The 26,117-nt window shown below is 39.1% G+C and overlaps 1 protein-coding gene across 1 annotated transcript; it reads right to left on the bottom strand.

The window, feature by feature from the left end:
* Positions 1–9,498: 9,498 nt before the first annotated feature.
* On the bottom strand, positions 9,499–17,463 carry LOC137257608 (zinc finger TRAF-type-containing protein 1-B-like). Its single transcript, XM_067794930.1, has 4 exons — positions 17,250–17,463; positions 15,636–15,874; positions 14,084–14,295; positions 9,499–13,466 (listed from the first exon to the last, which is right to left on the bottom strand). The coding sequence occupies exons 1-4, from the start codon at positions 17,448–17,450 to the stop codon at positions 13,078–13,080; spliced, it is 1,041 nt and encodes a 346-aa protein (XP_067651031.1). The 5' UTR covers positions 17,451–17,463; the 3' UTR covers positions 9,499–13,077.
* Between the last annotated feature and the right edge of the window lie 8,654 nt (positions 17,464–26,117).

The following is a 26,117-nucleotide window of genomic DNA, read 5'->3' as shown; positions in this document are numbered from 1 at the left end:
CACTGTATGTAGAAGAGGAGATATATGGTTTACCATGAGTGAAATGCACATCTGAAGCTGCTCATTCAAAGGGAAGCAACTCTTGTTAGTTTAAGTTGGGTTGGCATTTGGAAGTAGTAAAATCATGGCCTTTAGGAATAAAGATTCTTAAATTGTGGTAACAGTGTTTAAGGTGCAGTTGCTGGCACTTCATCAGGTGAATGTTTTGTAATAGTCCAGGAAGAGAATCTCAAAAGGGGCTTAGATATAGGATTTTGTAGCCTCCCCAGTGCTGAGTTTGTTTGACACTATTTTCAGTTAGTATGATGTCTTGGGCTCATGAAAAGGCCTGTAATACTTTCAGATTGTGGTACATGTATCAGTTTTTTAACAGGCCATTTTATGTGGTGGGGGTCTGTGGGCATTTTCATGACATTTGGTTTGCTGCCCGACAACATCTCAAAGTTAATCATGGATAGTTTTACTACTATCAATCTGATCACTTTCATTTTGACTTTTGTGTATTGATAAAGGATGTAGAATTTTTTTTACATATTTTTCTGTTTGAAAATAATCAAAATTCTCCCCATTTCGGCCGCCATCTGGAATTAATGTGTATTGCCTTCTCAATTTTTTTACAGGTATCCACACATGCACATGGTAGTTAACACGCTCAATAAGACGTTTTAGACTGTTGGATGTTGGTGGGAGTTTTTGTCAATACTTCATCTACAAGCATCACTAGATTATGTGTTAGATACATAACATTAGAGACTTGTCCATAAGATGTAAAGACTGTTTCATGATTGGTTGTATCCACACATGCACATGGTAGTTAACACGCTCAATAAGACGTTTTAGACTGTTGGATGTTGGTGGGAGTTTTTGTCAATACTTCATCTACAAGCAACACTAGATGATTTGGTACATACATAGCAAAATTGCAAATGTGCAGAAAGGGAACTGCTTAAAAATGTGGAGACTTGGCTGATATGCATTGAGATAAATTCGGAATCGAACTGACTGCGGTTCAATGCTTCTTGGGACAGATATGCCAGGCAAGAGTCGGTCAAGTAGGGGAGAGAATCAAAGATGATCGTCAATGACACATGAAGTCAAGATTGTTGGTAAAACACCACTACCAAGACACTGGGACAAATCAGCGGTCCTCTCAACAAGTCTCGTCTTGTCGCACATACGAACGAACGATGGCGTTCTGTTGGTCCGGCCATGCTACCTGCTGGTAGGACCTAGGCACACCAAGATACATTTGTAGTTCATAGGACGTCCTGACCTGTCTTAACAATAACTGTAAAAAGAGACTGAACGGGATAGAACGTGTAATGATTATACAAATTACGATGCTCGTTTGATAACAAACAGTTGTCAGTATGTCTGCGTCATCTATGGCCAATCCCAGACAGTTGCTATTACATATAGAGTGGGAAGAAATGCACCTTTACCCTATTTGAACAACGTTTTCAAGTAGTTCAAACTCGTCTTTTGTCAGTTTACATCTGTTCTAAATTAGACCTACCACGTTCTTAACATGCACTACCCTGCTCTAACTCTTTCTTAACTCAACCAGCTCGTATTCAGACACCACTACATTCTCACTCTGATTCTAGCGTGTGTAGTGGTAATAGCAGATAGCCCATTCTTATTTCCGTTATCACTTTCATGGAAACCTCGACATCACCATGCCTCCACAGAAAAATGAGGGTGGACCATGAAAGATGTCTTAGTTAATGAAGGAGTGATGCATTCAAGAATTTCATCAAACATGGGTGGGGTGATTCCCAAGAAACAATAGAAGACAACGTGTGTCTCTGGAAAGTTATCTGAAAACAGTGCTCTCTTGTGGTGTGCCGCAAGGTTCAGTACTGGGTCCTGCTTTGTTTCTTATCCATGTCAATCATCTTACAGACATCACTGATAAGTTTGGCACTCCACACTTCTCCTCTGCTGATGATGTGGAACTGATGAATAATTTCAATTTAGACTCCTTGCGTGGATGACTGAAAGGAAACTAAAGCTAAATGACGAGAAAACCGAAATATTGCTAGTGGGAAGACCGCAACACACTGGCAAGGAAAAAGGTGGAACAAGTGAAGATTGGCTCTGCTTGTATCTCTCCCTCAAGACAGGTCAGGGGTCTCGGAGTGCAGCTGGAATCGGATCTATCCATGTCCTCACAAACCGAACATCTGTGTTAGATCTGCTACCAACTTCTTCGTACCATCGGAACAATCCGAAGTATATTACCAAGCAGAGTGCAAATACTCTAGTTAGACGTCTCTTTATTTCCTGCGTTGACTATTGCAATAGCCTCCTCACGGGTCTCTCTAAAGAACACATACGAAGACCCCAGAAGGTTCAGAATACCGCAGCCAGAATTATTTCTTTATCTTCTAAATATGACCACATATCTCCCGTACTAGAATCTTTTCATTGACTCCCTGTTCCATACCGGATAGAGTGTAAAGTCCTGTGCATCATCTACAAGTGTCTCAGCAATCTTGCTCCTTCATATCTATTGTCCCTGTTAACCCAGTATGTCCCGTCCAGGACTCTTCGTTCCCAGAATCAGCAACTGCTGATAGCTTCCCAAGCTCGCCTCTCTACCTACGGAAAGAAAGGTTTTCAGCACGTTGCTCCACTGCTATGGAACTCTTTGCCACTCCACATAAAACGTTCTGAAAGTATGGATTGTTTCAAGAAAAATCTTAAGACTTTTTTCTTCACTATAGCCTTCCTGTGACTCTTCTTTTCTGCTTATACTTAAGTTCCCAGCGCCATGAGCATTCATCCGTGGGTGGACACCGGCGCTTTATATATACTGATGGTAAGATTTGAAGCAACACCTGAATTGATATAAGTAGAAATAGTGTAATATACACAATGTTATAGTAGCAGTGTGACAAGGGCTGGTAATTTGGGTATCTCAGGGAATAAGCCATATGCACGTGCATTGAGTGGTTTTCACGCGCATGCAGAGAAAATGCGTGCACGGTCGTATATCTGAAAAATCAGTTTCGAGGGTAATAGTGAGTAGGTTTGATATTCACTGAAATGGCACGTAATCAGTTAACTGAGGCTACCAAATGGCAGATCGTTGGCATGAGACAAAGTGGCATGTTCCTACGTCAGATTGCAAGACGCTGTTACGTGTTTGCCATAGCATTGTAAGCAGGTTGCTTCAAAAACATCGTACAGCCGGTGAAGTCAAGATCGCCGCTAGAAGAGGTCGTGTCAAAAAGACCAGTTTGAGGGATGATAGATGTTTACTTCATATGGCACGTCAGGAACCATTCTGGTCAGCCAATCGACTCTGTCAGTGATGGCAGCAAACAACAGGAGTAAATGTGTCGCGGGAGTTGGTTAACAAACGTCTTGTAGCCGCTGGTTTACGAGCTCGTAGTCCCTTGAAAGGACCGACTGACCGATAATCACATGCGTCTTCGTCTGGTTTGGGCACAGGCACGACTTAACTGGAATTTGCGCACATGGCGACGTGTCATTTGGTCTGACGAGTCGAGGTTCAATCTGTACGTTGCTGACGGTCGCTTACGAGTCAGATGTCTCCCCAACACAGCACTTGACGCTCAAAACATACTGACAACAGTAGCTGGAGGTGGTTGGCCAGTCATGGGCAGCCTTCTGTCATGACCAGAAAGTAGACATCAACGTCATCCAAGGCACGATGAATGCAGAGAAGTATGGTCGTGACATCATCGAGAACACTCTCCTGCCGTTTTTGCATGTCAATCCTCACGTTGATTACCTCTACCAGGGTGCCAATGCCCGAGCCCATCGTCCTAGGATGATCACTGACCTCGAAAGGCAGCACAACATCGAATCCCTTGACTGGTCAAGTGTCAGTCCGGATCTTAATCCAGTAGAGTACGTCTGGGATGCCATTGGGAGGAGCATTTCCTCGAGAGATCGGCCCCTGACCAACGTTCGCGAACTCAGACAGGTTGTGGTAGACGAATGGAACAATCTGCCAATACAGTTCCTGCGTAATCTGGTGGTATCAATGAGACGGTGTTGTCGAGAGGTGGTTCAGGCTCGTGGTGGATACACCCAGTACTGACGCTAAGATACACTCCCTAGAAACGTTAACAGTGGATTTCAGTACAGGACATGATGGACTTCCATGTGACATGATGGAATTGGCAAAGTGCTGATATTTCTTTAATAAAATGTGCATACTGTTCAGACATCACGGACCCGTGAAGGTCCCGGGGTAGAATAGGTCTTCAGCAACCCATGCTTGCCATAAAAGGCGACTCAGCTTGTCGTAAGAGGCGACTAACGGGATCGGGTGGACAGACTCGCTGACTTGGTTGACACATGTCATCAGTTCCCAATTGTGCAGATTGATGCTCATGTTGTTGATCACTGGATTGTCTGGTCCAGACTCGATTATTTACAGACCGCCGCCATATAGCTGTAATATTGCTGAGTGCGGCGTAAAACTAAACTCACTCACTCAGACATCACGTTTTTTGTTGATTTGACGTTATCTTTCTAAAATGGAATAAATGATCTCGATTATTTTCAACACACATTTGTATCACTGAAGTAGGACACAAGATGATTAAACGTGTATTGGGAAATTATTATTATTATTAAATTGTAGGACTCAGGATCATCAAGGCTGAGATCATGTGTCACTTGATGAAATGTTCCACATTTGTTGCTGTCAGGTTAAAGCCAGTTTCTCACCCAACAGGTTCTTGTTCGTTTCCTCCATTCTTGCTCTACCACTCCAGTGTTCTCTTGTTCTGCTTCCAACAAAAATTGCAGGAAATAAGCATTCAGCATGTTGACAGCTGCAAATGTGTTCATGTTTCACAGGCAGAAATGTTTATCCGAAATGGAGAACATGTTAAAACGCATGTCTGTATACCCTACCGTGTCATATCGTAATGCACACAGTGTCGACATAGGAGGACCTGTGTGAGACCTACATAAACGCAGAACGAGTAGAACTTGATGAGAATCCATTGCGCTTTTTCAGAACCGAGTAGAAATATACTACAGACTTCTTAAGAACAATTTATTTGGTTTTGAGGACATTTGCACGGAATACTGAAGTAACTAAGAATCAGTCTAAGTAAACTTATCATCAGTACTAAATAGCATTCGGAATCGTTCGGGTACGAACCTTTTCGACATAAAAAGTTCAAAAGGTATGTGCGAATGTCCACTCTCACGATTTGGTAAGCTGTGTTCTGATTGGTCAATCTCAAAAGTTACCTGACGCGACCTCCCATGAGATTTCGTTAGACTCAGTAGTGGAGTGTAACGAAAAGCACAAGGGATAGGTTTACTTAGACTGTCCCATTTTAGGACATGTAGAACATTGGACAATGGGAATTGTCTTACTGAAATCATCTGAAACTCACCAACTACATTCACACAATTAATGACAATCAGGATTTTGTCGGTCATTACATCTGAGAGCGTCTTATGAACACACTTTGTTAACAGGTAAAAAAACTGCAGTGTAATATCAGAGAATGTTCCAGATAGTATACCCATACAACGCGGCCATCACATCCCAACGTCCAGAATAGCAGAGTGAATGAGTGAAGCGTTTTGACAATTAGTGTAGGTTCGATCCTCCAAAATGTTAGTTTAAAGCCATTCTCAAGGATTCTCACGTTTAGTGAAGTCATATATTGTTATGTCCTCATTGAGTGCAGTTGATCCAGTCTACCGTATATGCCCCTCCCTGAAAGAAGGCACAAGACAGATCATTAAAACATCGGAATGTCACAAGAATATCTTTAAATTTTAAGGGAATAAACCGAAATTTGATACAATTATACAATTATATAAAACGTATTAATTTTTATGTTCTATTGTCTGCAACGAGATCTTAATACACGCATAGGCAATGTACGATTATTCAAAACCAGATTTAATCAATGAATGTACAATCTACGATTATCTAGATGCAAATCTGAATAGACAGATGTACAATCTATGATTGTGTAAAACCAGATCTAAATCTACAAATGTTTACCCTAAAACGTACGATGACTGGAAGATGCATCCACACCATGACTTGTATCTACGTGACAGCTGATTCAGCAAAATTACAAGTAGCTGAAAATGTAGCCAAGAGGTATTCCAAACACTGGCTAGTAAATATAACATCTTAATATCTGGAAACAATAGCTGACTATGAGCAAGAATTTATGAAGAATATAAATATCGCAAAACTGGGAGTATATCATATGTACTTTGCACCTACAGGTGTCAATATTGTGGTTTCAGTTGCATTTTCCTTTAACGTCAAATTCATCCATGTCGAAAGATTTAATTAATCCAGTTGAAAAATGGAAATTTACAGACCAACTGACCACATTCAGCAATGTTAAACCTGTCAAGGTCACAATGGTACCAAGTGTCAGACTTAATCCATCACCAGCATCTCTTAAGCTAACAGAACCAAGGTGCAAACCAAGGTGTATCTGTCTCTATAGCTGTTTGTAGTTCACGCTGGTCAAATCATTTGCTTGCCACGTATACGTTCGTGGCATACCTAAGACTGGCCATCGGTGCCATGGTCCATCTATATGACATAATCTGAAGTTCACAATAACAGCATGGTCGTAAGTTTTATCTGTAAACGCGACTCTCTGCGATAGCTGGAATAGGTATATGGTACGGATGGCAGTCACAAATCAGGGGGTGGCTGTCTAGTAAAAGATGCAGTCCTGTGTGTCGTGTTCACGTTTGCCGTGGTTTCATATACTGAGTATGTATTGCAATCTATGTGATGTTATCAGTCATACATTTTTATCAAATTAAATTGTTGAAATCGGCTAGGTTCTTACTCTACGGTACGATACTTTACGGTACGATATGCTTACGTTCTACGCCCTACACATGTACGGATTTAGTGCAGATCAAAGTTATCTGCGGGATCCGAGTCTTCCCATACAGACTCACGGTTTCAAGGATTTTCCTCGTACGTTGTATGGCTATACCCATCGCAATAGATAACAGCTTTCAAGAAGCTATTCAATACCTTGTATTTTCATGCTTACATTTTCATGTCGTTCTTTTTGAACATGTCAGCATCAAATTTATAAGCACTCATTGTGAAAATGACATATTCGTTCTTAATCTTTAGCTATTGTAAACGTATACATATGTTGTGAAGACTCCTTGCTTGGCATATTCCACGAGCTACTTAGTGGAGACTCTATATCCAGTACTACCTCGTTCCTCCTGGACTGTAAGCGTATGTGAGCTATATGCAACTCATACATCATTTGTATAGTATGCATTAACGATGGGTAAAACTGACAGTTTACCAAACCACGAGGACTAAATTAACTGTCAGGAGAGGTTAAAGGGTAATATCACAAGGTAGACTGATACAGCTGAAATTATTTTCTGTTATTCTCTCTGAGCATTGTGAATTTTCCTTCTCCTTGGTTAAAAATTGTTCTTTTTGTATATTGTTTGTAAGAAAGGCCCAACCTATCATCACAAACCCATTGTCATCCATTCTTTATGTCAAGGAATATAGATTAACTGCCCTTAGCAAATAACTGTAAAAAAATTCTGAGCCAAAGGGCAGTGGAGAAGCCTAGTAGTTAAACATTTTCTCATCACCCACGTGCAATTTTCCACATGGGTGCAGAGGAATGAATCGGTCCTATATCGCTGAAAGCGAAATAAAGCCATACTTACTCACTCTGAACAAAAGGTCAGAACTGACAGAAATATTTTACTGAAGACAGATAATCATAAATTTAAAAAACTCATTAGTTGAGTAATAAATATATTTAAATATTTTGTAAATATACTACAAGGATTGTTATACACACCAGCATGTCTTTATCTCATTACGCAACCTATAGTTTTAGTTCAGCCGTATATGGGATAAACACTGAAGACACATAGGCAGGAATGTGACTTCAGGAACTGTGTCATATAACAGTCACAGTTATGTTTTCCCTTCTGTTTCATATATGAATAATGATTGGTATAAACAGAATCTGATTTACATTCATAAATAATGGTGTTAGAAATATGGGGCAAAACAGCTATATTTGTTTTACTGAATGCCCATTGTGATGACACCTCAACACAGAGAACCTAAAACATTTCACATGCAGTCATACATTTTATTATAATGTTCCATTGTTCGGGTGATTATTCAAGAAAATCCTGAAAACCCATGATACGATATTAATTTTGATGAACACTGCTCATTGCAAATTGAATTTCATGAGTTTACAACATGAACCACGTGAGCGCAACTGCATGTTTTTCAATATGCTGTTTCCAGTGACTTGAAGATGTGTGATTTCTGTGCAACTTTTTGCAACAGGAGCTAAAGATTATCATGCAGTTTAACCAAAACAGCAGTATTCCAAGGGCTGGCTGGATTTCAAACACAGAATGTTGTGTTGATGTGAAGTGTTACTATCTCCAAACAGTGATGGATTCTAATGATTTTTGTTCTGTACATTTGATTCTCTTTCACTGCATTTGACTGCTGTATGAAAGTTTCAGCTGTTACTGACCTGTTACCAGTCTCAGAGGTAGATAACTTGATATTAAATAAATATATTTGAAGTCTAGAACTCTAACGGTTTTCATTGTTGACTAACTTAGCTAGTTTAGGTACTTTCTAGTATAGAAACCTGTGAAAATCTGGATTAGAATTGATCTTCAACAACCACATGTGCGTCATGAAAGGCGACAACGGGATCGGCTGGTCAGGTTAGCTGAGTTGGTTGACATGTCTCATGATGTTGATCACTGGATTGTCTGGTCCACATTTGATTATTTACGATTATTTACGACTGCTGTCACATAGCTGGAATGTTGGGGAGTATGGCGTAACCTTGTACTAGCCAAGACTACTATTGGTTTTACTGTAACAGCCCACAGATACAGCATGCAGCAATTTATCATAGGCGGTCCTTGTTTAATACACTTATTGAGGGACACCAGCAGTGTATTCGGGAATGCTTCAATGAAAGATCAAAGGTGCAGACAACACTTTATCAGATGATTCTGTATACATTTTTACTCAAAATGGTGTGTACACAAGCTCCTCATGCTGCACACACAGTTTCCTGTCAAGGCTATGAGTGAGCTGCACATTGATGCACCATAAATCCATACCCAATACTCAAAGACCTGCTGCTGTTTGATTGTATTGCATATTTCATTTCCAACCCACTAACAGTTGTTTTGTGTCCTCTAATGAAACATTACAACATTTGTTCATGAGACGACCCATAAAGATCCAGGCGAAAATGTGTCTTCAACAACCCATGCTGTCATAAGAGGCAACTAACTGAATCAGATGGTGAAACTCACTGACTAGCTTCCTGCTTGTTATCCTATTCAAACATTGTGTAGATTGATGCTAAGGATGTTTTATCTACAGACATTATTATTACCAAGAAGCCATCCAACACTGTAATATTGCTGAGTATATTTACCATTAAACAATATAAGACTAGCATAGATACATAACTGAAAAAAATCTTTATTCTGACTGAGGAAGAGCAAGAATTGACAAGAGAAGGCATCACTGCATGACAAACACAAAAACAATTTGGTCTTTGTTTCAGATGTAAAACCTTTTCAGTCTGTCTAAACCAGAGAACCTTGAGATCATTTTCACAAATGTTGCAGCAGCCCTTACCAGCAGACTCCATGACTCTCCATCTAAGATAAATTAAACTATTTTGTGCTAAAAACAAGAGAGACAAAAGCTTTCAGATGGTAATACATGTGTCCACAGTATCCACTGATACGTGAAACTACAACCACTGCAGGTATGTGCTTTCTGAAATATAATTTCCTTTTCATGACTTAAAAAAGAACATGAACTATAATATGTAGTTCTGGACATGTGCTCTGATAAATCAGATAAAGCAAAGATCAAACTGTTGGCCAAACTTTTAAATTACTTGGATATTAAGCAAATATACATACTGAAACAAAATTTATATCAGTTGCATGATTAGTGATTCAAACTGTGTGAAAAATGTATTGAGGATTGTAAAGACTAATATTATGTAAAGGCTGATGAAAGTAGATTTGTGCACGTCATGATTTTTCTAGATCTACTGACTAGCTCATGATCTGCAAGTAACAAGACAAATGGCCTAATGTTACTATCTGTTGTATGTAGATCATAGCATCTAAGCTACAGTTCCAGCTTAAAAGTATTTTTTGAGAAGTGTCAGAGGTGTGTGTCAAATCAAAGGAAGATAACTCTTCACAGTTTAATGAAGTAGGATACACTAGAATATAAAATATCACATATATGTATCAAACACTGAAATTAACATGATATTTACATCGTAAATAACTCTAAAACAAAATGATTATCATTAATCCCTCGTGGAATCTTATAACCTTTAACATGTGTAAAAGCCAAAAATGTAACAATTTTGGAAGTAGAGTCAAGTGTTGACTGATATATATCTACATACTATAAGTATTAAATAGTAAATGTGATAGTATCACAATGTGGAATTGACAGAATAAAATAATTAAATAACATCTGAATTTACAATAATATATATATTACAAAAGGCCCCATTGTTTTCATCTTAAATTACTATTACAATCAACATGTTTTCTGTGAAACCACTGTCAAAGATACAATAACAGCTGTATCACTGGATCTGTATTTAAGCTTTCTGAGCAAGAAAGTCAGTGTTGTAAACAATATGAGCAAATTTCGCTATCTCATTTAATATTGAGTTTTGTTAAATCCCTGACAAATGATAAACCTCAAATCCAATCCTAGCGCTTCCTATCACTACAAAAGAAGCAGTAAGATCTGGTAATTAATGAGATTTTACATTTTCATGCTTGACAATGTGTTTACCTAATACTTGGTATGAAACTGATCATTTTTCTACAGTACGATAATACATGGTAAATGCTTAATGATTTACTTAGAAATTACTGAAATATATTTTTAGAAAATATCCAATCACCATTATTTGAAAATAGATGCAAATATTACCAGGAAACAAAAGTGATACTTTCATAAAGTTAATAGTTTACAGAGCAGAATAATTTCAACATAAATCAAATACAAGAAATAACATACACAGCAGCATATCATACACTATATACTGTACCCTAATACAAATTATTACAATATCTTAAATACAGTATTTCATTAATACATCACCACGACACTTAACTTGTATGCTACCATAAACAATGTACTCTGAATAATGTATCAATCACTAGCACCAGGTGTCATTACAAATTCACTGACTTGTATGCTTTAAACATTACTGTGCCTACAACTGACTCCACGCAAATATGTTCCACATACTCCGGAACATCTTCATAACAAACATATATTTACAATGTCAATGACAAAGTCAATGTTATGTACAGACACTTAGAAGAATGCCCATATTCATGTTTCCACTGTCCATGAGCAGAATATCTGAGGTACTTCTGTCAATGTAGTAGTCAATGACAACATGTCCCTTTAGAATCATAAAACCACCTTAATGCTGAAGTGACATTACCCATAACCAAAGTGCCAAAATGAAAGAAATCAGTAACAAATTAGTGCAATTTCTTGTCATAACTCTTGTAACATTGCTGATTTTACTGTATTCAGTTTTAAACAATTCCGTTGGTTTGCATCAAGACATCAGTCCTTCAAAATCAAATTATAGCTAAAACCCATGTGCAAGTGATTATGCATGTACAGAGAAAATATTTTGCATCCAGAACAATGAAATTTTTACCTACTCCGAGATTACACTCGTGTTACTAACTTAAAACAGTGCAAAAATAATCAATGTGCCATTATTTGTAGAATTTGTAGAATAAATTTAAAAAAGCATTTTTAATTAAAGAAGAAAAATGGACACAAATCTTAACTCCTGTCTCTTATCTAAACCATCTATAATTACAATGTAAATGTTTTCCAACTACCGGTACACCCAACCACTGACCATAGTAAATCATTACCACTCTTGTGTGTTCTGATATACAACTTTAATACCTACAAAAATATAAACATGTTGAAAATGACTAGGACAGCAATAAACAACAATGTGTATGCATTTACTGAGTATACTGAAAATGACTATTTTCCTTCTCGATGAGAAATAACATTAAGCAGATTAAACTGAGGCAATATCACCATGTACGTTTGAATAAAGTTAAAGAGAGACAATCACCATAATTAAAATCTCTCAATTTCATTGTACAATGTAATAATATTGTAGTTTCCACTGCACAAAGTTACCTATCCATTTATAGTTTGTTACAAGTGCATTTATTATACTCATGAATAAAATGAATTTGTGTAATAAATCACTTAACAAGTAGAAGGAAAGTAAAATGAAATTGATATCAGGTAATTAACAAACACAAATATAAAATACTGATAAAAACCATGATGTTTTAAACATTCACAGTTCACCTGTGATAAGCAAGTAGGTATAAAATCTAAATAATGCTACAGCTAAGACTACAGCGACAAATGTTACAAAATACTTGTCAGTTCAGAATGAATAAATCTCAAACACCATATTCAGCTGTAACCAGTTGCAAGATCCTCCAAAGATAAAACCAGGGACTACCCAAGAAGGAAGCATGAAGCATTACCAAATGTAAATTACTTACAGAAATGTTGACAAACTAATCTAAAAATGACAGGCTTTCCGGAATAAATCAAAACGCACAATTTTATCTCAAATATTATACCACTGAATTTAAAATTCAAGTCACTTGGGTCTTATCTTCAAAGGATCTTGACAATAAATATCAGTCACTACAATTCAGGCCTTCTAACAATGACAGTTCTAAACAGTTCTCACAAACCCTAAAGAACACATAAGAGAAGTCTGTCAACAACTGTCTCTGAACAAATCCATACCTAGGTCCAAGATCCTAACTCGCATAACTATCTGTTGCAGTGTGAAGCCAGCACACACTTGTCCTCCAGCAAATGTCTGTGTGAGGCAGCCACTCACCAACTGGTTATCTACTTAGCAATTATGACTGAAGTGAAGTACAATAGAAAACACAATGGCAAAGAAGTGGATGAGCTTGGTTCTAGGAGACCTGGAACATGATGATCCTGAAATTGATGGTCCTGGTGGCCAAGAGTTTGTTGCATTCAGTTGAGTCTGTGATAGGAAAGTGCTTCACTTCAGTCTCCGTGCTGTCGCTTGTGAACTCATGCTCATATATCGCTGGGTTAACCTTCATGTCACCATATGGTCCTTTCAAGGCCAAGAAGTGGAGACGCAAGGGGTTGCTGATGCGACTCTTCAGGACGAGCTGGTACACAAGCTTGCGCTGACATGCCTGAGTTGGGTTTTTGTGGTCACTGTTGACGTGAGCTTTAATCACCCACTGTTGGTTGAAAGCCGAAAAGCGGCTTGTCTCATAGAACAACTTGGTGATGAAGTCATCTGTTCTGTAGGGCTTCAACTGCAAGTCTGCATAAGAAAGACAATAATGAAATACCACATGTGAAAGATTGTCATTGTTTAATATTTTTTATCAAAGAATGACTCAGAGCAATATTAAGAATGAACAGAATCTTTACACAATCTGTGTCAAAGCCTGATTTCTATCAGTAGATTGGGATATGAACACACTGAACTCAAAACAGAAATTATTTGTAAACAAACTTGGAGGAAATACTGCTGATTGTCAATGTATGGTTATACTTAATGCATTGCTCAGAATTGCTCTATTAACGTTAGTTTTACGAGATACCAATATCACCTTTATAAGTGTGTGTGAGTTTCAGTTTTACATTACTTCCTGCAATATTCCAGCAATATCACAGCAGGTCTTTATGAGACAGGTTTATTTGATGGGGTGATTGAATTTGATTTTAACTCTTCTTTGTATCTCAGTTATATCACATCATGTAAACAGAAGTAAGATCAATTTTGTGCAGATTTGAGAGAAGTCACATCAAATTGGGGCAGCTCTCATCATTCACAATTTCAGTGAAACCCAAGCGCATAGTATGGTATTAATCCTAATAAATGAGAAGGAAGTCTTGCAACATGTTATAATGTCATAAATATACAGAACATCCTACCATTGAAAGTGATCTTCTCCAGTGACAACAGTGAGAATATTTTACTGTAAAGCTGTTTTTCTTCCAGCTGCTTCAGGTCCAGGACTTTTAGTGCCTCTAGAACCTCACTCCCACTCTTCTTCGGATGGGCACACGATGCCTCATGCTCCCTCCCCTCGTGGTAGGGACCTAGCCACGGGCACCCAATCTTGGCATATTTGCAAGCAGTGGGTCTGTGGAAGATAAGAACTGAAGATATACTACTAGTAAAAATATCCTGTAAAATTTGCGAGTGTTACGGCCATGACCATACTTACAATTACTTGGACCTGGGTTGTCACTCAGTAAGCCTTGAACCTGAAAATGTCTTGCATGAAAATATCCAAAACAATTCTACTAATGTTTTCCTTTTCCTAAATTTGGCTTCAGCCGCTGATGAGACTGTAACTAAATTCTCTTACCTGAAAAAAACTGCCCTTGTTTAACATCATCTGAACTTATTGTGATACTATCTACTAACCAAACCGTTTTGGGCTATTTTCTTTTCTTCATCACAAATCATTCATTGTGAATGACCAAATGAATCAAAACTTGTCAAATACTGCTCCTATCTAAGACAGAAATGGTAAAGGAACAAAATTGTCCAAAAAGTCAGAACAGTGTGGGCCAAAAAACAAAGACTCAGCATTCACTGGAATAGAGCTGAAAGGGCTTTGGAGCACTGGTATAGCACATATATTGATGTGTCGAAACTGGGGTGGTGAACTCATAGTTTCCACTGCGTACTTTGATTTCACAACTGCAGTTGGTGAACATATGAATAGCCTCCACACAGTCTGATAACATCTCATAAGAATTGTATTCAACAGTTCTACAATACATGTTATATAAGAATCATACATTCCAAGAAGTGAACATTTGTAAACAAAATTGATGGAGTACTCTTTGGAGTGCATTTTCATTTCTTTAACACTAATCATTTAGGTATATCCCCTCTATGTATGTTTCCATAGAAAAAAAAAATTACAAATCCAGAAGAGCAACCCATCGTAATAATTCAAACTTGTTTTTTGAATGCAAATATTCCAGATGCTCCACATGGCTAATAATTTTGAATTTGGATAAAAAGAGAAGAAAATGAAGAAGAGAACAAAGAGATAAATCTGCACAAACACAATTATGCCATAATTGTACTGTAATTACCACAACATACATACTGAACAACCTGGGCATGCTACTGCAGCATGTTAAGAGACATAAAATACTTGCCGCCTCAACAGTTGAAGTACTGTTGCTCAACTCCAACAACCTAGGCGCTGCTAAATCTTCCGCTTATGAGACCATGGCTGAACAACTCCATTCCTGGTTAAATGACAGAAAATAGAAAACGTGTGGTTCTGGTTAAAACATGTTAACATAAACCTAACCAACAACGCAAGGAACTGTATGTGTGTCCCCCTCACACATGCAGTTGCTTGCTGGGCTAAGCTAAGGTGAACCTGTGAAGGGAAAGACTGATTAGTTCTAGCCTAACCTAACGGTTAGGACGCTTACCCTACCTAAGCCCGCTTACCTTTCCGCACACAGTTCCCTCTCATGATGGTCAAGGATGTTACGAGGCAGCTTCTGGTTGCAGTACTGGCATTCTGTGGGAAGTTCTGATGCAGCTTTCTCAACAGCAAGATTTCTTGTGCAGAGATTCTTGGAGATTTCACATCTGCAGTTTGGGCAAGTTGCTGTTTCATCCTTGAGACGTGCATCAGCTAGGAGATGGTTGAAGCATCCTGCACACATTAGATGTCCATTTGTGCACTGAAAGTAGACACAATTTCCACAATTAATTATCATTTTTAGATGTGCAGGATGATTTTATATCATCCTTATCAATATGTGAATAAAGAACAAAAGAATTTGGTTATGAGGATTCTCTACTTCAAGCTGGCTAACACGGTTTTAGTTCATGTTTCCTATGGGTAAGCGATTGAGTTTAGTTTTATGCCTCTTTTAGCAATATTCCAGCAATAACTCAGCAGGGGACACCATGTTCAATGGGCTTCACATGTTTCATCTGGTTCCTTGTGAAATTATCCAAACACTAAAATATTGCATTGGCTAACTAACTACCTAACAAACAGAACTGCAGTACCCTAGGAAACAAAATATGGTGATTGGTATATTATTTGGAACCTGTGTACATATTCCTGTAACAGCATCTAGTTACATTATGTAATTGTTCTTCAGGTCTGCCATAATAACGTAAAGAGTTCAACAACAAGAAACTGTTGTTCTGAAAAAAAAAACCTGTTTTCCCCATAACTTTCTCTTTGAGCAAGTCATGATGTGAAGAACAAATATTTGTATATAACAAAATCTGCATATCATGTCTATTTATCAATTTAACTATGTTGATAATTATGCTTGCATGTCGTTGTATGACATATGCAGACTGAACAATTTGTGTTGTTGTGAAGGACAACAAACCATTGAACTAAAATTGTTTCAATGACAAGGCATAAATTCTCATGACACGTTCATAGCTCCCGTGGCCGTACCCAGCCCGACACACCCTCGAACCTTTTAACTGCACGGTGCACAATTAGAAGGGAAAGGTCTCGAACGGGAGTGAAGATTTCGCACATATACAGTTTTTATAATTGTTTTATTACACAATTAACATGGTGATTACCTTTTGTTAATGTTAATGGATTTGGAAATGTGCCAGAATTATCATTGGCTAGCATCCCAAAATAGCACTGCTCAGATGACACGTCTGCATCACGTGATTCCCTGCACTTGGCAGAGGGCAGAGCGAACTTGGGTATTTCCTAATCGACAATTTCCAGATTCTATTGATGTAACTGCACACTAAACTTGTAAATCGTCCTTCCTATTCCATTTCTGTACAAATGCACTTAAACGAACTGTTATAAGAGTGAACTCCTTAAAAAGTGCATTGTTTTTCCTCTGGTCAGCTGTATGCATTTAGTAAACAAATTCTCAGCTGACAGATGCGAGACTCCGGAAATAACTTTGACCTTTACTCCCCACCCACCAAAGACTGTTTTTCGACAACACTCCAGTGACTTAACCTAAGTGACATCCAAAGTATGCTACGACCAGTTTAGCAAGCTTGTTACTTTTAAGGAGATGAACATTTTGACATGCTGAGCCCATCCCCCAAAACTACCTGGTAGCAAGTCCTGGGCAGATCCAAACATACAGCACAGCACAGGATGCCGCTGAGACGGTCTTCCAGCTTGTAACCTATAGATAAACAGTGGTCTGACAACTTTTGTTTCTTGACTTGTGGCTCAAAAGATGACATATTTTCTTTGTCTTCGTTTTCGTCGCGAAGAACTTGACGTGGAGCGTCTGCACTCTCGGCCATCTTGTTTGTTTGTAAATTTACCGTGACGTCAGAGCATGGAATAGCTGTTCCCATGACGTGATGGACAGCCAATAAAAGGGGTTCGCTGAGAGCATTAACCTGTCCCTCGACCAATCAAAAACCTCGCTGACCCCCGAAAGAATGTGTAATTAGTAGTCGTTTGTTTCCGTTGCATAGACGGAGTTGTACGATGTATCTCCGATGATTAATTTCAACTCCTGACCAATAAAATGCGAGTTGCCTTGGCAGGTCAGCTCAAATGGACGAATATGCCAAAACGATATCCTTGACTGCATGCTTGGAATGCAACTCTGCTTGCCCATACTTGTTTCCGAACCAGCTGAGCGTTTTAGACTAGTTTTACATTACAAGCTCTGACCTGAGATTCGCGAACAAAAACCGCTGATGGATGAAATACACACAGCTGTTCGTTGGTTTGTTTTGATGATGCAATGTATAAAGTAAATGCTCTATTCTGAAATACCAACAAATAGTGGAGGTATATGGACGAATTACACCTGCAGTTGTACACTGGGTGCCGTCTAACACACCGGATATTATAAATTAAAGCATAAACAAACAAAAATGTGAATGTATGACAAAATATTTTGTCACTATACTCTGAACAAAGCATATTTGAATCGTTTTAAAGCCTTTTCAAACTAATTCATTTGTAGACCCTACACTCCGATATTCTTTCTCTTTTAGGAACGTATTCTATACCATTCACAATCACAAGTGCCACGTTTGATAATTGTGTGTTTACATGCAAGACGAGACAGGGTAGCAACACATTAGCATAATCAACCTACTTGCCATGTCATTAATTATTCATTTCCCCAACGTCATGATATAAGCCTTTAAATTAACATACACCGATATACACCTACAGTGATTCTACAACAACTGTTCCAACTACGTCAAATGCTTTTTCAACCGACTGTTATGTAATCTAAGTAATCTATATCATTATTATTTTAAGGCTTCGTCACAATGCCAGAGCTTTCCTAATCATTATGTGTGAAGTGGCATGCTGTACTGTTGAAAGTAGCGTTATCTGTCTTGGGACACCAGGCAAATAACACGGTATAAATATCTGATAGGTCAATTCTGGGAGGAACTAGGTCAGCACACGGTTTAGTGTTGCAATGTGGACCAAGACTAACTACTATAGCCTCTGAAATGAGCATATTTTACAGAAAAAGTTCATAGTGAAAAAAAATAATAAAATGTAACATACTTACTTTATTGCCACATTTTATAGACTTGCGTTGGCTTGCTTGGATATATTTGCTTCAGGGTCTGTAAGACAACTAACATGAACCCCACAAGGTAAATTCTGCATGTTGACGTTCAAGATTTACTTATATTTGGTATATATTATGAGGGATAAAATTGGACATACAAAGACAGGTGGTCCGTGGGACCTCTTAAACCGAGTATTACTGATAAAGGAAGGTGGGGATAAGGTACCTACACATCCTAAACTAACTTTCGGTAACGAATATAGGTCCAGGATATTCATAGTGAATATGGTTTTACACCGCTTGTTGCAATATTCCAGTTATATCACGACGGGAGAACATCAGAATTGGACTTCTCACCTTGTTCCCATGTGGGGAATCGAACCCGGGTCTTCTATGTGACGAGCGGGCGCTCTAACCACAAGGTTACCCTACCATACACCCCCAGGATATTCATAATATAACAGTTTAGATACACTGCACCTATTTATCGAGGATATGTATAAAGCCTTACCAAGGATAAGAACGGATGTCCAATCGCTGACATCAACATGACATCGTCATCACGTCATACCCGTGAAGATACGTGTTAGAATTGGTTTTCAGTCACCGATGCTTGTCGAAAGAGGTGACAACCGGGATCGGACGGTCAGACTCGCTGTCTTGGATGACACGTCATCGTATCCCAGTTGCATGGAACAATGTTCATGGTGTTGCTCACTGGATTGTCTGGTTCAGACTCGATTATTTACAGTTTATACTGACCCTGCTCTCAGCACTATTCCAGGTATATGCCAAATGTATGCAAATAATCCAGCCTGGACTAGACAATCCAGTGACCAATAGCACGACGCATCAATAGCATCCATCTACGCAATTGGTTTTAGCGTATAAGTTTACCAGCGTTAAATGATAGTGCACAACGTGTATCCGTGCGTATAGTGAGAAATGGTGAAACAGTGCGCAGTGCATGATAAGGTTTGTTGTTATGTTATTAACGATAATAGTGTCTAATGCATAATAGTTCATAGTGTATAACAGTATGCAGATGCGGATAGTGTAGTGTGTAGTTTATAGCAGTTCGTGTAGTGGATTGTTGTAACTGTTGTAGAATATACCGTGAACGTCCTGCTTCGAACTGTTCTTCAGCAACCCATGCTTGTCGGAAGGAGCAACTAACGGGATCGGGTGGTCAGTCATGCTGACACATGTCATCGTATTTGTGTAGATGGATGCTCATGATGTCAGTCACTGGATTTCCTCGTACAGAATATTGCTGAGTGCGGCTAACCAAGCGTCCAAGGTGCTGTATAATAGTTAGTCGGGTATAAGTGTACACAAGTGTGAAATGTTTGCTAGTTTGTGGTCCATAACAGCATACTGAGTGTTTAGATATATCATACCGTTTTGTAGACCTTTGGCTAAGTTTATAAGAGTGTTTTGTGTGAACAATATTATTTAGTGTGTAGGGATCTGTGTAGCCCATACTATTGTTCATTTATACCAGTTTTAGTGCATCAGTTAACGATGTCATTACTGTAAACGATATGATTGCTGTGTAGTCGAGCGCATAATAGTGAGTGGCGCATGATCTTGAATTTTGTGTTACAGAAACATGTACAGTTCTCTAGTATATCAATATGTTTCTGTAACTATGTGTATTACGTAATATTGCTTAAATTTAACCCCGCTTAGGATTTGATAATGTGTATTGTAACATATTGTCTGGTCATAATACTGTGTGCTATGTGATGGTACAGAGTGTGTTTAGTAGTGTATAGTGTGCATTTATGTGTAGTGCATATAGTAGTGTGTACTGGTATTGCTTTTAATTGTTTTTACCATCCTCTAGTATGCCCGCTTTATTTTCATTGATGAAGATGGGTGGTGGGTGTCTTTTATGTTTACTTGGTTATTGAAATGAATGAATGAATGGATGAATGAATGAATGAATGAATGAATGAATGGATGAATGAATGCACTATTCAGTGCAAACATAAACATGTAGTATGTAGAGTAAGACGCTTCCAATGCATGTCTACATCATGTTGGCGTGTTTGTGCGCTGGAACAACTCCTGAACGAAGTCCACCACTATCAGAAATAGTAACCTGATAGTTCCTACACCGTGTCAAGGTTCGTTATCTGTAGGCCTGCCCAGTAAGCATACATACAGTGTTTGTATACCCCGTGGCTCCTTGCTACGTGTTCTGAGATACCCATGTATGCGTCCTACGCCACAGGCTGATTATCACCCTAATATTATTATGCAATCACTTATAACTACCGGTGAAGACAGCGAAACGAGTACTTATCAGGTTCAGACGTAACCGCTTCCCCTTGTGTGCACAAAAGCTTAAACAGGTCGGATAGACGTGGCAAAAATACCGAATACACATTTAAATTGCAAGAACCTCTTTGTAGTCTGTTCAGTAATATTTCCCTTGGTACATGTTATCCGTGGTGATGATGTAACGTGTTATATTTGGGATGACACTTTCTCAGTAAACTACTGATTCTAGTACTTTTATTGGGTTAAGTCCCATCCGGGATTCGAACCCGTACCCTCAGAGTCAAGCACCTAATATCAACTAATATTATATTATGTTATTTAACTTACTATTTAACTATTTGTATCACTACACATATCACATGTACCTACATTAATGGCTACTAATATGTTATGGTACATATTACTTGTTATATGTATTATATATTTTTCAGCGATACACACACATGGTTATCATGTCTAACGAAAACTTAAATAATCAAAAGTTGTGTGATACATTTCCAGCAGCAAAGTCCTTATTTATATGACGAGACTTCAAGCACGATTAGGGGCGGTGGGGTAGCCTAGTGGTTAAAACGTTCGCTCGTCACGCCGAAGACCCGGGTTCGATTCCCCACATGGGTACAATGTGTGAAGCCCATTTTCTGGTGTCCCCCACCGTGATATTGCTGGAATATTGCTAAAAGCGGCGTAAAACTAAACTCACACACTCACTCACTCAAGCACGATTAGTGAGCGATCTCATCATACCAGATCTCAGTGCTCACTACTGCGAGGAGATCTGATGAATGAGGGTATATAAAGTAGCTTATCGAACTGTAGGGAAATTAAAACAGTGAAATTCGTTGCATAATCCCTACTGTCGACTCTAACCCGACGTGGTGCACACGATGGCTCAGTATAAATACACATCAGCACTTGTGCACATAATTATAATGTTCTATACGGTCATGATGAGAGTCTTGCGTCACATTGCTTAACATGGCGGATGTAACACTGGCTAACACCAGATAACATTGTTATCATATCCCGCGGTGCTTGACCGAATGGCGGATAACCGTCGGCTGTGTTATAACAGATATACCTATCCTGTGATGACTTGACTTGACATATGCTACTGGCATGATAGATATTTCTGTTTCTGGGTATGCACGGGAGACCGGCTTTCTTCCTGTTAGTAAGCCCACATAGGAACACCCCCGCATGTCTGAACCGTTATTGATGGGAGACACAGTCAATTGTTTCTAATTACATTCTCTTTCGTGTGTGGGAGTAAGGCTCTGATTTGTGTCAGAGGACGTATGGGCCAGACTAGATAGCACCAAAGCAATATATCTGCCGCGTTTATAACTGGGCATAGCCTTTCTCCAATTCTGTACTGAATAAATAAACATTTTCTCTCTCTCACTGAATCTTAACCAATGGATGTATAGTAAGTCTATCTAAAGGCAGCGTCAATCAAGTCTAATCGCCTTCTATTCTCACTGAAAGGATAGTGTGGATAGTCTAAGGACCCCAGTCATTATTCATATTTTACACAGAAATTATCATTTAAAACTATTAATAATTATCTTATAGACGTGTGCAAGTCTATTTTGAATATTGAACCGTCACGCAGCCAGATTCTTCGCGAGGAAGCATTTCGTCTGTACAGTCGATGACACATCACATTTAACTAACTCTTGAGGTCATGTCAGGACTGTATCATCTTAAGAGGTAGGAGGCCTAGGCGAATGTACCTTAAATGTACTGCTCGACTCTAAAAGTATGTGTGCGTGTCCATCGAAGGTTGATTGATACAATCAGTTCATTTCTCCGGGGAATACATGCTGTCAAATTAACGAATAGGGGAATGTAGAGACCGTTTGACACAGTCACAACCTGTTTTGTTGATGCAGAGTGATAGACTAATGTTTAGTCTCTGAACATATATAATGGGGACAGAAATAACCAATTCGTTTTAAATTGAAAATGATCCAGGATGGGGAATTTAGCGCCCGAATCTGGGGAAATCTAAGGAAGTGGGTTTTTATGGATATCGACTTATTTATTATAAGGAACGCAACGTTTCGGGGTATAGCCTTACTCCTACATCGAGTGAATGAATTGTAGGAGGCAGAGAGCATGTATGTGTACATGTGAGTGGGTGAGTTTAGTTTTACGCCGCACTCAGCAATATTCCAGCTATATGGCGGCGGTCTCTAAATAATCGAGTCTGGACCAGACAATCCAGTGATCAACAACATGAGCATCGATCTGCGCAATTGGGACCCGATGACATGTGTCAACCAAGTCAGCGAGCCTGACCAGAATAACAAAAGTAATAGGACAACAAAGGTGCAGTCTAAAAAATGGAAGTGAATAGTTAAGTGGCATTGATGTATAATTGACAAAGGACAACTGAGGAAATATAGACATGCTATATTTAGGGATTTAGTATGGCAGAAGGGGCTGGGCAGAAGGGGCTGGGCAGAAGGGAAAGTTCATGGATTGCGAGCACACTAAGTCGATGTCGATATGAAATTGATTGTGTTCTTGGTTTGTATATTAAAAACATCAACAATGAAGCATTAAAGACGTTTCTTGCTTCGTGTTTGAGGAATCGACTCCAGACATCAATGCCGATACACGTTTGCGCGATGAAGCTGCGAAACTGAACTACATTCCATTACCCTCATACACAAAGATCTGCATAAGACGTGAATGTATATCTACATGCATACTCACATGCATCCAGAATTAGGTTCCTTGTGCTGGTTTAGGGGTGGTTTTAAATCTTATTTTTAACGAGATAGAACACAACCTCTCAAAAAAGCAGATCTGTTTCGTGTTTGTTACAAAGTTGCACCTTTTGTGGAAGAAATCAGACTAACCGATCTGATAACGTTATTAAAATGCACCCATCGCCCGTAGCCCCTCTAATGTTTCCTCATTGTTAAAATTTAGTAGGGGTACGGGTGGAAGTCTTACCCCTGTGGGAAAGTTGGTTGCCTGGGACACTTTCTGCTTCCTGATTTCGACATGAATGAGTGCGTATTGGATTAAATATAATAATACTTCCGGGTCAAACACTTTTACACGAAGTGTATACTGCATACTTTTGGTGTTTAATCAACGCCCCACCTCCGTAACAGTCTGTTATAGGACGGCGAATTTTACATAATCGAGTCTGGATCATTCAGAAGTCACTGAAACAAAGATCCACCTGAACCGATTACGGTGACGCCCGTCACAAAGCTGGAGGGGTGTTGGGATTGCTTTGTGATTAAAGCGTTCTCCCGTCACGCCTAAGACCAGGCTTCGAATCCCAACATGGGTTAAATTTAACGTTATGTCAAGTGTCCCTTAACGTTGCTGTTTGCCCCTTGCCTGGAGTCGCGCTCGTGCGTGCGTGTGTGTGTGTCTCTGTGAGTGTGTCTGTGTGTGTGTCTGTGAGTGTGTCTGTGTGTGTGTCTGTGAGTGTGTGTGTGTGTGTGTCTGTGACTGGTGGTGGGGAGGACCAAATCATCGCCTCAAAGCAACGTTGATTGTGACGCTATCCATTTTCACGATTCCCAATCCTGATCTGTCAGTTTAAGCCATAAGACGTCATAGCAGGTGTTTGTTGTTTAACGCTGCTCTCGGCAATGTAGGTATACGGCGGCGGTCTGTAAGTAATCGAAACTGGACCAGACAATCCACTGATTAACGACATGAGCGTCGATCTACACAAATGGGATACGAAGTCTTGTGTCAATAAAGTCAACATGCCTTACAACACGTTAGTCGTCTCTTACGACAAGCATGGGTTACTGAAGACCAATTTCAATCAGGATATTCACGGAAACGGCGATGCGTAATATTTATGGCTGGATTAGACAGATCAAGTGACCAACACCATGAACATCAATCTACACAAATGAAGTACGTAAATCAGCAAGCCTATCCATCCGATCCCGTTAGTCGCCTCTGACGACAGGCATGGGTTACTGAAGACCGCTTCTATCTCGGATCTTCAAGCATGGGTACGATGTCCAAGAGCTTCATTGTTACAAAGTACAGCGCCACTTATCACTACAGCGTTACTTATCGTCAGATGAATAGCGGATAATCTGCTCAGAGTGAATGAACGAATTACAGAAATTGATTCACCAGGGGGCAAGAATATTCCCCCCTACGAGTAGAATGATTGTTTCTTGAACACCAGTGAGCGAGAAATCCCTTTGAGATAACTAGTATCACACACATATGTGATATCGAATTTGTGAGATGCACTATCCACTATTTGCTACTCCGTGGTGATGATCACAGGTCACTACCTGAGACAAATAGGTATAAGGTAAATGTTATCAGACAGATACTTGTGCTGTGATATCCATGTGCGACAGTTTTCCGACATTAGCGATTCGCTATTTTGATTGGTCTCACATTAGACTCCGACGTCAGTGATGACTGGCCACTTACGTCAAACACTGCGTCATCCATTTTATCATATACCCATGTAAACCTAGGATAGTAAGTAATGCAGGGATGCAAATTCCGTATATTTCACCCCAGATTCCCTAGTTCTACCGACTGTTCTACTTTCCCCAAAACTCCTTAAAACAGATTAATGCAAGGTAAGAGGATATATAATAATTATACAACGACATACTTGTGCATTTGGGTGTTTTGAATTGAACGAAAGTTGCCCTAAAATTACAAAATTGTTATGGCTCGCCCTAAGCGAGTCACGGAAGAGTCGCCCGAACGCGCCGTTTGTAACACGTGATGTACACGTGATCCACGTGTGTATATAAAGATAAATACACCTCCGAAGGATGGCGCATTCCGTAGCAAGTATGCAAATCGATAGTGACATTTCACAAAGCAGTCTGCTCTATATATAATTAGAAACAACGGAAGTATAACCTGTGATTCAGTTTCGCAAGTCGATTTTGTCCAACCGTATTTCATCTTATACATTACATTATATGTCTGTGTCCATGGAAATGTGTCTGTGTTCAGTTGAACGTAGTGAATGTAATGAATAACATCCCATATGTTCTACACTAAGTAACAGCTGCAAATTATCTTTAATGGCACGTACATATATGCATAGCAACAGCAGTGCTATGGGACAATAGCGAAAGCGTGCTTTGGCTCCGAGAATGCT

The sequence above is a fragment of the Haliotis asinina genome, chromosome 12 (genome assembly GCF_037392515.1).
Source record: "Haliotis asinina isolate JCU_RB_2024 chromosome 12, JCU_Hal_asi_v2, whole genome shotgun sequence".
Taxonomy (NCBI): Eukaryota; Metazoa; Mollusca; class Gastropoda; order Lepetellida; family Haliotidae; genus Haliotis; species Haliotis asinina.
Note: the sequence above shows the minus strand (reverse complement) of the source record. Positions and strands in the feature narration are given on the sequence as shown.

Coding starts and splice junctions, on each gene's coding strand:
- LOC137257608 (XM_067794930.1), bottom strand. CDS start 17,450: ATGGCCGAGAGTGCAGACGCTCCACGTCAAGTTCTTCGCGACGAAAAC. Junction 15,875..17,249: donor TGCCCAGGACTTGCTACCAG/GTAGTTTTGGGG, acceptor GTCTACTTTCAG/TGCACAAATGGACATCTAAT. Junction 14,296..15,635: donor AGGGAACTGTGTGCGGAAAG/GTAAGCGGGCTT, acceptor TATCTTCCACAG/ACCCACTGCTTGCAAATATG.